We start from the raw sequence: 13,791 nt of genomic DNA, 5'->3' as shown, positions 1-13,791 counted from the left end.
GATTTTACTTTTATATCATCTTCATTATATGTTGCTCAACATGTTAGTGTTGTTCTTTCGTAGTTTTTGCTCAACTTATTACTACTGTTATTTCTTGATTGTTGCTCAACGTATACAGTAATTCGTGATATTAACGTGTTTTACGTAATGGAATTCAAAGATAAGTATCAACTCACAAGTCCATTCACACACATATAAGTTTATATCGGTAATTCTATTTTTTTTATACATGTAAATGGACTAAATTAACTCTTTATGGCCATTTAGCATCACTCTTTAAAAAATTCATATTTTTAGAAAATGGATGGAATAATATTTATTATATTAAAACTTAAGAAATGTGTTTATTTGGGAGAGGAGAGAGTGTGTGAGTGGGAAGTCCACCATAAAATAGTGGAATAAGCGCACGCTTGGGAGACAAAATCCCGCAACCGTATAAGAGGCGGCGAGGCCCACCATCTGCCTCTGCCGCCGTCTGCCTCCGCCAAATCCATTTATCATTACCTACCCATTCAAATCCAAAGCATGGTAAATTTGTTGTGGAAAATCATGATTTCCTACTACTATTACATGTATTCTATAACATGATGAAAAATTACACATTATAAAAAGTTGAAAATACAACTGATTTGAATAAATAAACCTTATATATAATATACATGGAGAGCAAGTTTTGTGAATATCTACAATAAGAAAAAGACTCAATCCTTTTATTGGTGAATATTTATTTCAATTTCTTGGCATACATGTCATAATGACAAGTTTAATAACTCATTTTGGGTCCTCTAAGTTGACCTCCTTCTTCAATACATGTAACAATGTTATATAGTACTACTAGTAAACAATAAGGATAATTTGACTAATATACTAAACTTTTGCCAAATTATATTTGATTTTGTAATCAAAATATTAATTGGTTTATAGTATTGCAAAAGATTGAGAAGGAGGTGAGAAAATGTGAAACCAGAAAGAGATATGAGATAGAGGAGAGGAAATCATTTACTTCATATTAGTATAATACGATGTTGTTTCACTGCTTATAACGTGACACAATTTTAGACTTTTAGTTGTCATTCGATAATACCATGCAAGTAAATTATGAAGACAAGTCAACACTGAATTTTTAAATTGATCGTAAAATCGGAACTGATATAATCTACAATATATTTTAAAAAATGTATATGCAAAATATAAAAATTGAAAAATTATTAGTAAATTTGATCACTTTCAAATAAAACAATAATTGTGATGGAACCAACAATATTTTATCCACTCATTCCACTATCCCCCTATCCCTATCCACTCCAAATACTACCTTGTAATGTATAATGTATATACTCTCTCTCACACACACACACTCATACACACATATATAAACACACACACACACACACACACACACGTACGGAGAGATAATGTGAGCGTGTGAAAAGTAGAGGGGACGCATGGGATGTTTGAGGGCCCCACATTTGTCACGCGCTCCATTTACAATATTTCCTGCTCCATTTCTTCCGCGCATGCTTTTTCCCCTAACTACCATTTTCCTTTTTTTTTTTGCGTTTAATTTATTTATACACTTCATTTTACAATATTATTAATAGCTTATTCATCTCCACTCACCAATATACTTGTAGTATGAACAAAACCTATATATACATTTTGAAATTACTAGAAATATTTTAGTTATTTTTATAATAGTTAGTTTTTTTTTATGTAATTAACTAAATTTGAGAGTGGGGGTTTGTTTTATGTTGGAGCTTTAACTTATAGCTAATTCACTTCTCTCTTTTCTTAGCTATGTTTGTTTTAAGATTAATACAAAAAAAAAAACTACAATAAAATAGGATTTTTAATTGTATAAATAATTTCTAAATTAAATCTTGCTAGATAAACTGTGAAGCGTCTTGGTCTGACACAATATTCTTATGTAATTTTTTATACTAGAATAAAGATTTTGAAAAGTTTGGCATCCAATGAAATTTTTTGTTAAGTTTACAATTTACCTTGTTGTATTTTGTACAAAACCAACATCCAAAAAAACTGGATAAAACAAAATTTCCATTTTCAACTATGTTAAAAAAATGCATGAAGTAGGAGATGACTAAAGCAACATGGATGTATGCATGCAAGAATAAATTACTTTTATTTTTGATATTACACATTTATTATCAATATCCATCTAATCGTTGAAAAAGAAAATAAAAAAGTAATAGACACCACACTAGTGGTGGAATGATGTCTAAAGAGACAAAAAATTTGAGATGGAGTAAGCTGCACTAAATTAATTAAATATATACTTCTTCTTTGTGCCTATAAAAAGGGTCACCATATTTACTTCAAAAAACACTCCCAACCTCTCTCTCATATTGTCTACAAGTCTAAAGAAAGAAAGCAATAACAAAAAAAAAATGGGTGAAGCAATGGAGTTTGTTCCTTACAACAATGGCTTCTCAAAAATAGCTCTATTTGAAAACAAACACATAGCCATTGAGAAGAAAAATCATGAAGAAGATGAAGATTCTTGGTTTGAAGAAGAGATCGATGTTGATCTCAAGTGGTCTTTTGCTCTCAATAGGTACTTATTTTGTGTGTGTGTGTGTGTGTGTTTGAGTTTTTTTTTGTAAAATATTAGTCTATTTAAATTTTATTAGTTACAATTTTCTAGTACTTATTTTCATGAGTTAGCAAATGTAAATAGCAACGCCGTTAAAAGAGGAAGATTAGTGGTTTAATTGCATGATTACTTTGAAAATTATGAAATGATCAAAGTCGCTAATTGCTTATTTATTAGCTGTAATTTAATTTTTCAAATTCAATTAACCCGTGATTTGTGTTGAAAATGCATGCTTTGACAAAATTTACTAGACAATCTTTTTTGTCACAAACACCTATATTTAATTTGTTAGAAAATGAAAATTTACAAAATGAGTGACGTGTCACTTCGATTTTATCCTCAGGGTGCTGCACAAAGGGACTAGTGAATTTCAAGACATAGCTCTACTTGACACAAAACATTTTGGCAAGGTAATTTTCTATTTTCTCAGCAATTATTTTTGTGTGAAAATATGGTAGTATAATTTTTGGGTATTTAAATAATTAGAGAAATTTTTTGTTGTGCAGGTTTTGGTGATTGATGGGAAAATGCAGAGTGCAGAATTTGATGAATTTATTTATCATGAATGTTTGATTCACCCAGCTCTCTTATGTCACCCCAAGTGAGTTATTATTTGTTACTTAATTATATTGATCATCATCTAACTACTCTCTAATCTATTATGTACTTATTATATTATCTTTGACTTTCATGATAGATTAAATACATTTATCAAAATCTTGCAACTTGATCATGTTGTGCATGCATGTACCAAAAAAAATTCATTTTGGATTATTGTTTGAATTTTATATAGTAGGCATGTCTCACTTGTGTTATAAATGTAACAACTTTTTTAAATGTCGAAAGGAACCTAACTCGAGACCGTATTCGTGTTTTCAGCCCAAAAACGATGTTCATAATGGGCGGAGGCGAAGGGTCCGCTGCGAGGGAGGCCCTTCGCCACAGATCGCTAGAGAAAGTTGTCATGTGTGATATTGATCAGGTACGTTGGCGGAGTAAATACAGAGGTCAAGGGGTCTTAAGCCCTTACATACTTTATTTTATAAGTTGTTATGCAAAAGCTGCTATTAATAATCTATGTAGATCTTGAGGTTAAAATATTTTATAAATAAATATATATGTGTTTTTTATTGTTTTGTTTTTTTGCCATTACAGGAGGTTGTGGATTTCTGTAAAACACATCTCACAGCCAATCACGAGGCTTTTCGAAATATGAAGCTTGATTTAGTGATTAATGATGCTAAGTAAGTATTCTAAATCTAGTACTAGTAAAAAAACCTTAATTTGGACAGTGTAAATGTAAGTTGTATGTCCTAATTTGGCAATGTGTTACTAATGTTATTGAAGGGCTGAATTGGAAGATAGGCAAGAAAAATTTGACATCATAGTGGGAGATCTGGCCGATCCAGTTGAAGGAGGACCGTGTTACCAACTATATACTAAGTCTTTCTACGAAGACATACTGAAGCCTAAGCTCAACACTAAGGGTATTTTTGTAACTCAGGTACTGAATCGTGAAACCGGTGGCATATTTGTAATAACAAATCTCGTTGAATACGAGTTTGGGTACCCCTCTCACTTAATTATAAGAATATAATTTTTAATAAAATTAAAAATAAATAAATAAATTTGTGTGTTGCAATGTTTGTAGGCTGGACCAGCAGGGGTGTTCACTCACAAAGAGGTGTTCTCATCAATATACAACACTATTAAACAAGTTTTCAAGTGTAAGTGCCACACACTTTCTAAATTTAGCAATATACCGATGTTTTTTGGCAAATTTTTCGAACTATTGGTTATATACGGGAAAATTAACAGAAAATCTCGTATTGTTTGTGTTTGTGTAGATGTTCGTGCGTACACTGCTCATGTTCCATCGTTCGCTGACACGTGGGGATGGGTGATTGTGAGTAAAATCCACCTTATTTATATACTAGTTTCAGTTTTCTGTTGATAATATTTTTTTTATATTTATTTGTCTCATTTTTGCCAGGCTTCGGATTATCCACTAAGCATCGAGGCTGGGAAAATGGACAAGAAAATCGGGGAAAGAATCGAAGGAGAGCTCTTGTACTTGAATGGGGCCTCGTTCGTTGCATCGACCATCTTAAACAAGACTGTGGCGAAAACGTAGGTCTCTACGCTCGAACCATAAATATGTTTGATATTTTGCCTCATGCGTCTTATTATTTGTTCAGGTTGAAGAACGAGACGCATGTGTATGCTGAGGATAACGCGAGGTTCATCCACGGCCATGGCATTGCCTTTCGGATTTGAAGGCGAAGGCGAAGGCGAAGAGAAGAGCTTGTGTATAAAATGGAAGAAAGAGAGGAGAAAGGCAGAAACTATTCAAGTAGAAAACTTTGTCTAAAAATCAGCTTTTGTGTTGCCTTCTCTCTTAGGTTCTTATGTATTGCTCTTCCATTTATTAAGGCTTTCATTTATTGTCTTTATCATATTTATTATTATTATTATAATTAGTTTTATCTGAATCAAGAATTCTTATTAGTAGTCAATCAAGTGCAGAATTTTTTTATAAAAAAAAGAGATAAAACACCTATAATTTTGGGTCACTACTATCAAACACCTATAATTTTGATAAAAGGTCCACTTTCCACTAATTCATTACATTCACATTCTATTGTTAAATTAATATATGAATGTGGAACCTAAATTCCAATAACTTTTTCTGTTCACTTTTATTCACATTTGTTAAAACTTGTGTTGAGTCAAACATGATCAATATTTTGCGGACGTAGAGAGTAGTACATGTATCAAAGATTTAACTCTATTAATTGTATTTAATGAGAAAAAATCAACCATATACCCTCAATACGAAATAAGTAGTGGAGTACTAATATTTTTCAATATAAAAACCAAGAAGTGTGTAATCAAAGTTGATCTATCTTGTGAGTTTTGACCCAAATGTAATATTCAACCACAAATATAATTAAGGCGACAAAAAATCGTATATATGATCTTTAACAGAACCAAACGAAAAAAAGAATAAAAAATTACAAAGTAGGTCCCAAATAAAGGTGAAAAATCACTTTAAGCCAACATCAATTAATTTCTTTCTACCCCATGATCTAAAAGTAGATCAATAATCCAATACCCCACAATTAATTCAATTATTTTATCTTCTCGGATAATCCAACACAATAATCACAGTAATTATATTATGAGTATTTATAGCTTTAGATATTACATAAGTATTTATACTAATCACTAAAACATTTCTTAAAAGCAAGCGCCTAAAATCAAGATAATGAATTGATCATACTTTAAATTTTCACGCAATAAGAAAATTCAGTTATTCTGATAACACTTAAAAAAAATGAAATAAAAAAAATTAAAAAAATACTGTGGAACTAAATCCTACTAAGAAACAACCTTGGCCCTTTCCAGATGCTGCCCAAAAACAATATTGGGCCTTGTTGTAAGCATCCAAAATAAATATTTATCATTCAAATTAAATGTTACAAGTCCGGTAAATAAAATAAGTAAAACAAGAAATTGCTAGTAATAAAAACTAATTAATGTGTCTGAGTCTCATATCTAGAATTCTCAAAACAGATGTAATTTCTGAGAAAATGGGTCTAATTTGAGGATGTTGATGCCATGATTTTGTAATTAGTTCAACTAAACCTTCCAATTGCTCTTCTACTTCTGCAATTTTGGGCCTAAGCCCATTTTCTGCAACTTCTTTTGCTATCTGCGCCATAAAAAAGTACGGAAAATTATACTACCTCCTTTGTCAATAATCTTGACAGTAAATATTTTAATAAGTAAAATTGAAAAAAATGATTAAATATTATTAGCTGAAAGTAAATAAGTAAAATAGAAAAAGTAGATGTATACAATAGAAGGGCCGAATTCGGTGTCGATGTAAGGGTACTCGCCGGTGATTAATTCATTGAGTATGATTCCAAAGCTATAAACATCACATTTCTCATCGTACGGCCCACATTTTATCACCTCGGGCGCCATGTACACAAATGTACCTAATTAAATTACCAAATATTATGAAAATAAAAACTTTTCAATATCAAAGGCATAATAATAACTAAATAAATTAGAGTTTCAATTTCAAGAGTAACTATTTTACTAGTATATACTCTCTCCTTTCCATAGGTTTGTTCCAGTTTGACCCGTCGTGAGTTTTAAGAAATTGTTTGACTTTGTATTAAATGGAGTTGTGAAATGTAATAAGGGCACCACCCTGAGGAGATTGATGAGTGTATTTAATGTTTATTTTTGGTAAGATTCCAAGTGGGACAAATTTTATGGGAGGAACGAAAATGGTAAAATGAGACAAACTTTGTGGGACGGATGGAGTAATTAAATTGAGCGATTACCCGTTTCTCCGGTCATCGCCATCTCGCCCTCCATCAAGAACCGGGCGTGTCCGAAATCGGCAACTCTAACATGCGAAGCATCGTCCAAGAAAATGTTACTAGGCTTGAGATCACGGTGAAGAATCTTGGGCTTTCCCTCGTGCAAGTACTGCATCGCTTGAGAAACTTCTAGAGCTTTCGAGATCCTCTCCTTCAACGGCGGAAGAGGCATGGATCTCTCCTTGCCCCTCTTCCCGGGGCCGTGGAGCCATTCTTTCAAGTCCGTCGTCATGAATTCCGTCACAATCCAGCAGTTCTCTGGCGGGTCGAGGCACGCCCCGATCAGCTGCAAGACGAAAGGGTGGCGCTGGCGCGACAGTGTCTCGACTTCCTGTCCGAAGAAGCTGACCCCATTCTCGTTGGATCGGAAGAAGTCGGGGTACATGCACTTGACAGCAACGTCGAGGCCTCTCCATTTGGCTCTGTAGATGTTTGCAGTGCTGCCATGGGCTGATAGATGGAGCATCTCTATCTATTTAAATTGATATCAGAGCTAGGTTGGATATAAAAAAAATTATATTGCATGTTTGGCATTGTAAAGATAAAAATGATGTTAACTAGTTCAAAATTGCAATTTTTTAATTAAATTTAAGATAATAAATGAAAATTTTGTTTCATTGAAACAAAATTGGGGGTAACCTCTTGAGGATCGATGTACCATCCGTTGATTTCGGCTTGGTGCACGATTGGGGCGAGCTCGGGGTGGAATTGACCCGTATTAGCTATCAATGGGCTAACACTGGCTCGTGTTAACGTCGGAGAGATTTGGTATTTTCCCTTGTCTAGTATTAGGTCCAAGAAACCATTGTCTTGTGCCACTTGAACACAATGTTTGAGGAAGAGTTTTGCATTTTCTAGTTTCGTCTTGTACACGCCCGTTAGCTCTTTTTGCTTCCCGAGCTCCTTCTCGATTTCTTCCACCTTAATACATGGGCAAGCATTAGCAGACAGGCGTGTACAACTGACATGTACTGATGATAATGAAATATAAAATTTTGACTTTTTACCTGTAAAGAATGTTTGTCTAGGTTTATCGCACGTTGATTTAGGTCAACATAGCGAGTTGAAGCGGGACCCATAACGATGCAGTCGCTGAGGCGCCGGCAAAAGCCCCGTGACTTGGTGGCAGCGGATGCCCTTCTCCGGCGTTGGCCGGAGTTGGAAGTGTTGCGTGATGGTGGTGGCTGACGGTTGGGACTAAATGGGATGATTTTGTTTTCCGGGGTTGTGATTGTGATGCCATTTTCACTCATTTTTTATTTTGCAAAATTTTAACTACAAATATGACTAGTTTGATGGCCAAAGTGATTAGAGTTAATTGATTCTTAGTATATATTTATATGTCACATAGAATTAGGGCGGAGATTCTAATAAAATTTCAAGTCCATTTTTTAAACAAACGGTTGTTATATCTAATGTTTGTTTGTACTTTGTTTTATCCGAAATCGGTTGGTTTCACTTAAGAAATAGTACCATTCGATTGATTTATTTATAATTAGATTCTAATGTGAGCAAAGCAATTTTTTTGGAGAATTTGATTGGTTTACCCCGTATACACTACAGAATCTATTTTTGTTTGGTTTGGTTTATTTTTAAGATTTCATTTGTCTATTTTTGAGTTACAATCCTCGTTGTATAATTATACAAGGTCTCAATAATTATAAAATAGATTTAGAAAAAATATAGCAAAAGTTGCAAAAGCCGGTTAAATGGATTAATTAGATGACAAAATAGACGTTGTAAACAATGAAGATGAAACAATTTTGGCGGATATTTCAATCTAAGCATCATTCTAAACAATATTATATTGGTGATTTTAAAAGTTTTTTAATCCAAAATCTATCACAATTTCATTTAAAATAATTATACCTAGACTTACAAGAATACTTGTCACGTGGGTTGAACCGGGCTGATTCGGCTGAGGCCCAATCGGATTAGACTCTTTTTATTATGAATCTGGGATTAGTTCATGTCTACTTCATAAGTGTGTCGAATTCAATTGAAATTAATTTTTTTTAGTATAAATTAATAAAAATAAAAATAGTTAAAATAACTTTTGTATTAGAAGTTAGAGTAAAATTGAAGGTCATAAGTTTATAAAGCACATATAAATAGCTATAGGTTAGCTTGTCTAAAATGATTGGTTATCATATACATGGGCTATGCTCATAACTCAAATCCCATTAAGTAGTTGTTTTGTTTTCTATGAAGGGCCTAGACACCTAGTAATGATTTTTTTTCCTTTTATGAAATAAAATAAATTTAACTATTAGTGCATGGATTCATAAAATAAATATTTTTCTTGTGATATTAATCATTTTAGTGACAAATGCTTGGCCACATATAAACACACTATAATCCACCGCAATTATAATCAAGGTCTTGCCATTTTTATTTTTTTTCCTTTATTGAATAATGTTTTTATATTGGGCCCTTAACCATTTGATCATACATAAAACTTTCACTAATATTTTACCAACAACGAAATCTGTTGTGTTTATATTAAAATTAAAATATTATTAAAACCGTGGCCCTATGTCTTATTAATGGACATTTAAGATACAATTTCTTGAATTTCTAACAATTTAGCTTTTTTAGGTCCATCAATTATGTCGATATTAATTGCTTTAGATAATTACTACCATGATTTTCGCTCTCATTTCTCCAAAATTTATGTGAAATCTGACATCTATTATTAAGTTATTTATCGTCTTCGACTATTCTCTATCCATCTACTAGTATTAGATTTTTGTCACGACATTCTTAATTTTTACAGACGTGTGAGAATTGAAAAAATGGAACTTAAAGTGAAAGCTGTTGGGCGGTCAAACTGATTTTTTAAAATTATTTAATTTGGTGAAATTGTGATTATTATATTTGAATATGAATTCTGTCAATACTTTATGTAGTACTACTATAAGTAGCTTAAAATAATTGCGAAAAAGGAAAAATAAATGTCCATCAACGCAACCTCAATTTTATAGTTAAGGTTGCTTTGTTTGGACTGCAAAGCAATACATAGTTATTGTTAGGGTCTTTTAATATTAGTAAATTTTGGGTTGAAATTTGAGCAATAAATGGTCCCATAACTTTTATTCGATGTGTATATAACTATATATGGCCATTACTGTAGCTAGGGCAGACGGTGAGGTTGAGCCGGTCGGCCAACATCACTGTCGGGTATCAAAAATTCTATGATATTAGGTTTTTCAAGTTGAAGTCGATCTCACAAGTTTCATTTTCTGAATTCGCTCCCAAAAATTTTCTGAATTCGCTCCCAAACTACTGGTAGTGACCTAAATTACAAATTTGATACTGAATTATTGTACAAAAACTTTACTACTTGACTTATGGAGAAAGAAAAAGAAGTACCATACCAAGTCAAACAATTATGATCCCATTCAATTTTCCTTTTAATTTTTTCTTCTTACAATATTGTACAAAGAAGTGGACTCCTACCCGAACGAACTTATCTTAACTCCGACCCAACAAATAAATTTTTGTACCCTATGTATGTAGCAGTGGTCACAAATTAATTGTTTAAGTAGAAGATGTATATTCTAATTCCAAATTTAGAATTCGTTGTGACAATAAATATTTTTGTAATTTGATAGAGGCTTAACTAGTTTCATAATTTGTAATTTTATATTTCAATTTCAAATATTGTGGAATACTAGAAGTAAAAAAAATGTTATCTAAATGAAAATTATTCATATTTACTACTCCATATATGATTTAATTTAAAATTAAATTTCTTAATTTACAGGAAACATTTTTTAAAAGTTGAAACTAATTAACTTTGTATCCATTTATGGAGGCTGGAGCCCAGAAATCACTAAAATCCATGCAAATGGATCTCATGATCAATTCTATTTACTGTTGTGTTAGATTAGACAGCAATTAAATGCTGCAAGATTTAGATAATAAAATTGACAAGACATATAAGATTTCATAGGAATTAAAATTGTGAGTACTGAAAAGGTTAATAAATTGTACTGTAGCATTTCATTCTCTACCCAACTCAATAGAAATAAATATTGTACCATAATAAATATCTTAAATTATATTGTATTCTATTATATTATCACATATATATATATATATATATACATATATATTTTCATGGTGGGTTTCATACTTTCATTCATACTAAAACAATGAAAATTACTCCTTTAGTCCCATAAAGTTTGTCTCATTTTATTATTTTTGTTTGTCCCACAAAGGCTATTCCATTAAGAATCTTATCAAATACAGACATTAAATACACTTCTCAATTTCTTCAACATGGAACTCTCCATTTAATACAAAGTTAAAAATTTCTTAAAATTCGTGCTAGGTCAAATTAGGACCAACTTTGTGGGATGGTGGGAGTGTTAAATTGTCTTTAACCTTTGTAGTAAATCGCAATCATCTCCACGAAGCAGTTATGCACTATAGTCTAATTCATCCAAGGGAAATAATGCTTCATTTATCGACTTGATATAATATAAAATGCTTTATTTTTTATTTCAATATTTCCAATTTTGGCTTAATGAAACGGTTGGAAAAGTACACAAATTAAATAGAGGATACTGATCGATTCGTATGCTGAAGAATGTAAAAAAAATACTATAAATATCCTTTCACTATATTTGTAGTATCATATTTTAAGACAATAGGAATGATATGCTATATACGTGAGCTCATTATGAAATTACTAGTATACCATTGTATCATTTTAAGACAATATATCATTTTATAAAATTACTAGTATAACTTATAAAAAGTTGACATTATAGACGAGTTACTAATTTTATCAATTATTTCCTTTTTTTTTTAAAATGATGTCTTTTAGTGATACTCAAATCGGCTTTTCATTAAATTAAGAAGTAAATAATAGTAATAAAAATATTCATTTTAATTAAACGTAATAAAAAGGCATCTATACACAGATAGAATAATTATAAAAAAATGAAAATTCATAATTTAGTAGTATTAAATTTTAAAACCTTATAAATTGACCAAAATTAGTCATTTAAAATAACTATCAACCCTTTAATTAACCAAAAATATGAAGCTTTATTTGAATAAAAGATATTGCTACTATTTTCTAAAAAGATGGACACAAAATTGAGGAAGAGAAAAACAGTTCAAACAAGTGGCACTTTACTTTGCCTTTCCTTGGGATCTGTTAACATACCAATCTGATAAAGCAACATAAATTCCTCCAAACATTATTACTATAAAAATTCAACAAAATAAAAAACATCAAAACAAAAAAATTTAAGTTAAAGATGTCCACTTTTCCCTATTCCCATGGTTTAGATTTGTCTTTCCCTTTACCATCACCACATTACATTCTTTTTCTTCTCATCTCTCCTTTTTTTTCTTTCTTTTTTACTTTATCAAAATATGTCACTCTCCTACCAACTTGGGATCTAAACCACACCCCATTCTTTACTTTTTCAGTGTTCGGTCTCAATTCCAAATCTTGTATTTTTCCACTAAAATTACATCATCAAATTCCATAAATCGAAAAGTAACATATAGTAACATCTTCAATATGGTATGATCAAAAAGCATAAGTTAAAAAGACAATGTACAATCTAAGTCCTAACTCCTAAGATTAAAAAAAAAATTTAAAAAAAAAACATCAACAAATCTTATTCATCCCTAATCACCGAAGCAAACGACTAGCAATAGCGCAATTCTTATCGAAACGAGTCGTCTCATACACCGGTAGCTCCTCGCTATACCTATTGCTCCCGAAAAAAGCTAGGTGGTCGAGCTCAAACAAATCCGAGCTTTTGTCACTGAAACAGTCCTCTTCATCGTCGTACTCCTCCACATTACGAAAAACACCACCCCTTTTACTATTTTGTTTTTGCGCGACGATCTCAACCTTCTTGTTCAACCCGGCCTTGGGCAGCGGGGGCCGCCCCAACCGGCCCGAGTCCCCACTATACCCACCCTTGTGCCCACGTGGCAATAAATCTTCGGGTTCAATTTTTCTCACCGTCCTCCGCTCCTCCTCCCTGGCCTTCTCCTTCACCCGAGGCGAATACTTGTTCAAGAACGCCCTCGAGAACGACGAGGCCGACGAGCACTTCCTCTCATCGACCTGAGATTCGAGATTCCTCGATTTCTTCCCATTGGCATTGCTAAAAAACGAATTAATAAAGCTAGTGAGCCTCCCACCGGGAGAAATCGGCTGCCTCTCCTTCTTCAAATTAGCGTACATCCTCAGCGCCCTCGATTTCGACTTGATCAAATCGGCCTCGGCCGGTCCGGTCTGAACATCATCGAACTTGAACCGGCCCGTATCAGACCGCATTCCGGTCCGGACCGGTTTTGGCCTGGAGCCGAAAAACTCGGTGTCGGAGGAGGAGAGCGTGCCGGAGCTGTCGGAAGACGATGACGTGGAGCTGAAGAATACGACGTCGTCATGGACCGGTTTATTAGCCGGTTTAGCGTCGGTTTCTTGATGTCTTTTCCTCTCTTTTTCCATCCATTTTTCGACGAAGCATGTTGTTCTTCGAAAGCTCCCGGTTGAATTGTAGCCGTTGATTTCGTCGGCATTTCCGTCGATTGAACGGTAGATTTCGTCGAGGAGAGTGGAGGAAAATGACGGCTGAGTTTTGTTGTCTCTTCTTCTTGATTTTTGGCTTTGATCTCTACTTAGTTTTTCTCGAGCATACATTTTTGGTTGATGTAAAAATCAATGGTTTTTGAGGCTATTGAGAAAAGGGTTAAAGGAAAAGCAAATATGGAGAGAGAGAGAGAGAGAGAGAGAGAGAGATG

General features: G+C 32.9%; 3 protein-coding genes across 3 annotated transcripts; 1 reads left to right on the top strand and 2 right to left on the bottom strand.

Moving 5' to 3' along the window:
* Nucleotides 1-2,335: 2,335 nt before the first annotated feature.
* LOC121785555 (thermospermine synthase ACAULIS5-like) lies at nucleotides 2,336-5,106 on the top strand. The gene is made up of 10 exons (XM_042184012.1): nucleotides 2,336-2,575; nucleotides 2,958-3,024; nucleotides 3,121-3,215; nucleotides 3,494-3,596; nucleotides 3,770-3,858; nucleotides 3,962-4,118; nucleotides 4,266-4,341; nucleotides 4,462-4,520; nucleotides 4,608-4,744; nucleotides 4,813-5,106. The coding sequence occupies exons 1-10, from the start codon at nucleotides 2,409-2,411 to the stop codon at nucleotides 4,889-4,891; spliced, it is 1,029 nt and encodes a 342-aa protein (XP_042039946.1). The 5' UTR covers nucleotides 2,336-2,408; the 3' UTR covers nucleotides 4,892-5,106.
* Nucleotides 5,107-6,146: 1,040 nt separating this feature from the next.
* LOC121784433 (serine/threonine-protein kinase STY17-like) lies at nucleotides 6,147-11,422 on the bottom strand. The gene is made up of 6 exons (XM_042182570.1): nucleotides 11,401-11,422; nucleotides 10,576-10,628; nucleotides 7,651-7,938; nucleotides 6,973-7,483; nucleotides 6,476-6,618; nucleotides 6,147-6,329 (listed from the first exon to the last, which is right to left on the bottom strand). The coding sequence occupies exons 1-6, from the start codon at nucleotides 11,420-11,422 to the stop codon at nucleotides 6,147-6,149; spliced, it is 1,200 nt and encodes a 399-aa protein (XP_042038504.1).
* Nucleotides 11,423-12,500: 1,078 nt separating this feature from the next.
* On the bottom strand, nucleotides 12,501-13,791 carry LOC121783988 (protein BIG GRAIN 1-like B). The gene has a single exon (XM_042182168.1). The coding sequence runs from the start codon at nucleotides 13,688-13,690 to the stop codon at nucleotides 12,668-12,670; it is 1,023 nt and encodes a 340-aa protein (XP_042038102.1). The 5' UTR covers nucleotides 13,691-13,791; the 3' UTR covers nucleotides 12,501-12,667.

This window comes from Salvia splendens, chromosome 21 (genome assembly GCF_004379255.2).
Source record: "Salvia splendens isolate huo1 chromosome 21, SspV2, whole genome shotgun sequence".
Lineage (NCBI taxonomy): Eukaryota > Viridiplantae > Streptophyta > Magnoliopsida > Lamiales > Lamiaceae > Salvia > Salvia splendens.
Note: the sequence above shows the minus strand (reverse complement) of the source record. Positions and strands in the feature narration are given on the sequence as shown.

Excerpts from the sequence above, each read along its gene's own strand:
- LOC121785555 (XM_042184012.1), top strand. The coding sequence starts at position 2,409 with ATGGGTGAAGCAATGGAGTTTGTTCCTTACAACAATGGCTTCTCAAAA. Across the intron at positions 4,342-4,461 it reads TATTAAACAAGTTTTCAAGT|ATGTTCGTGCGTACACTGCT; the intron begins GTAAGTGCCACA and ends GTGTTTGTGTAG. Across the intron at positions 4,745-4,812 it reads AACAAGACTGTGGCGAAAAC|GTTGAAGAACGAGACGCATG; the intron begins GTAGGTCTCTAC and ends TTATTTGTTCAG.
- LOC121784433 (XM_042182570.1), bottom strand. The coding sequence starts at position 11,422 with ATGATTGCGATTTACTACAAAG. Across the intron at positions 10,629-11,400 it reads GATTGCGATTTACTACAAAG|CCTCTATCAAATTACAAAAA; the intron begins GTTAAAGACAAT and ends AAACTAGTTAAG. Across the intron at positions 6,619-6,972 it reads GGCGATGACCGGAGAAACGG|GTACATTTGTGTACATGGCG; the intron begins GTAATCGCTCAA and ends TAATTTAATTAG.
- LOC121783988 (XM_042182168.1), bottom strand. The coding sequence starts at position 13,690 with ATGTATGCTCGAGAAAAACTAAGTAGAGATCAAAGCCAAAAATCAAGA.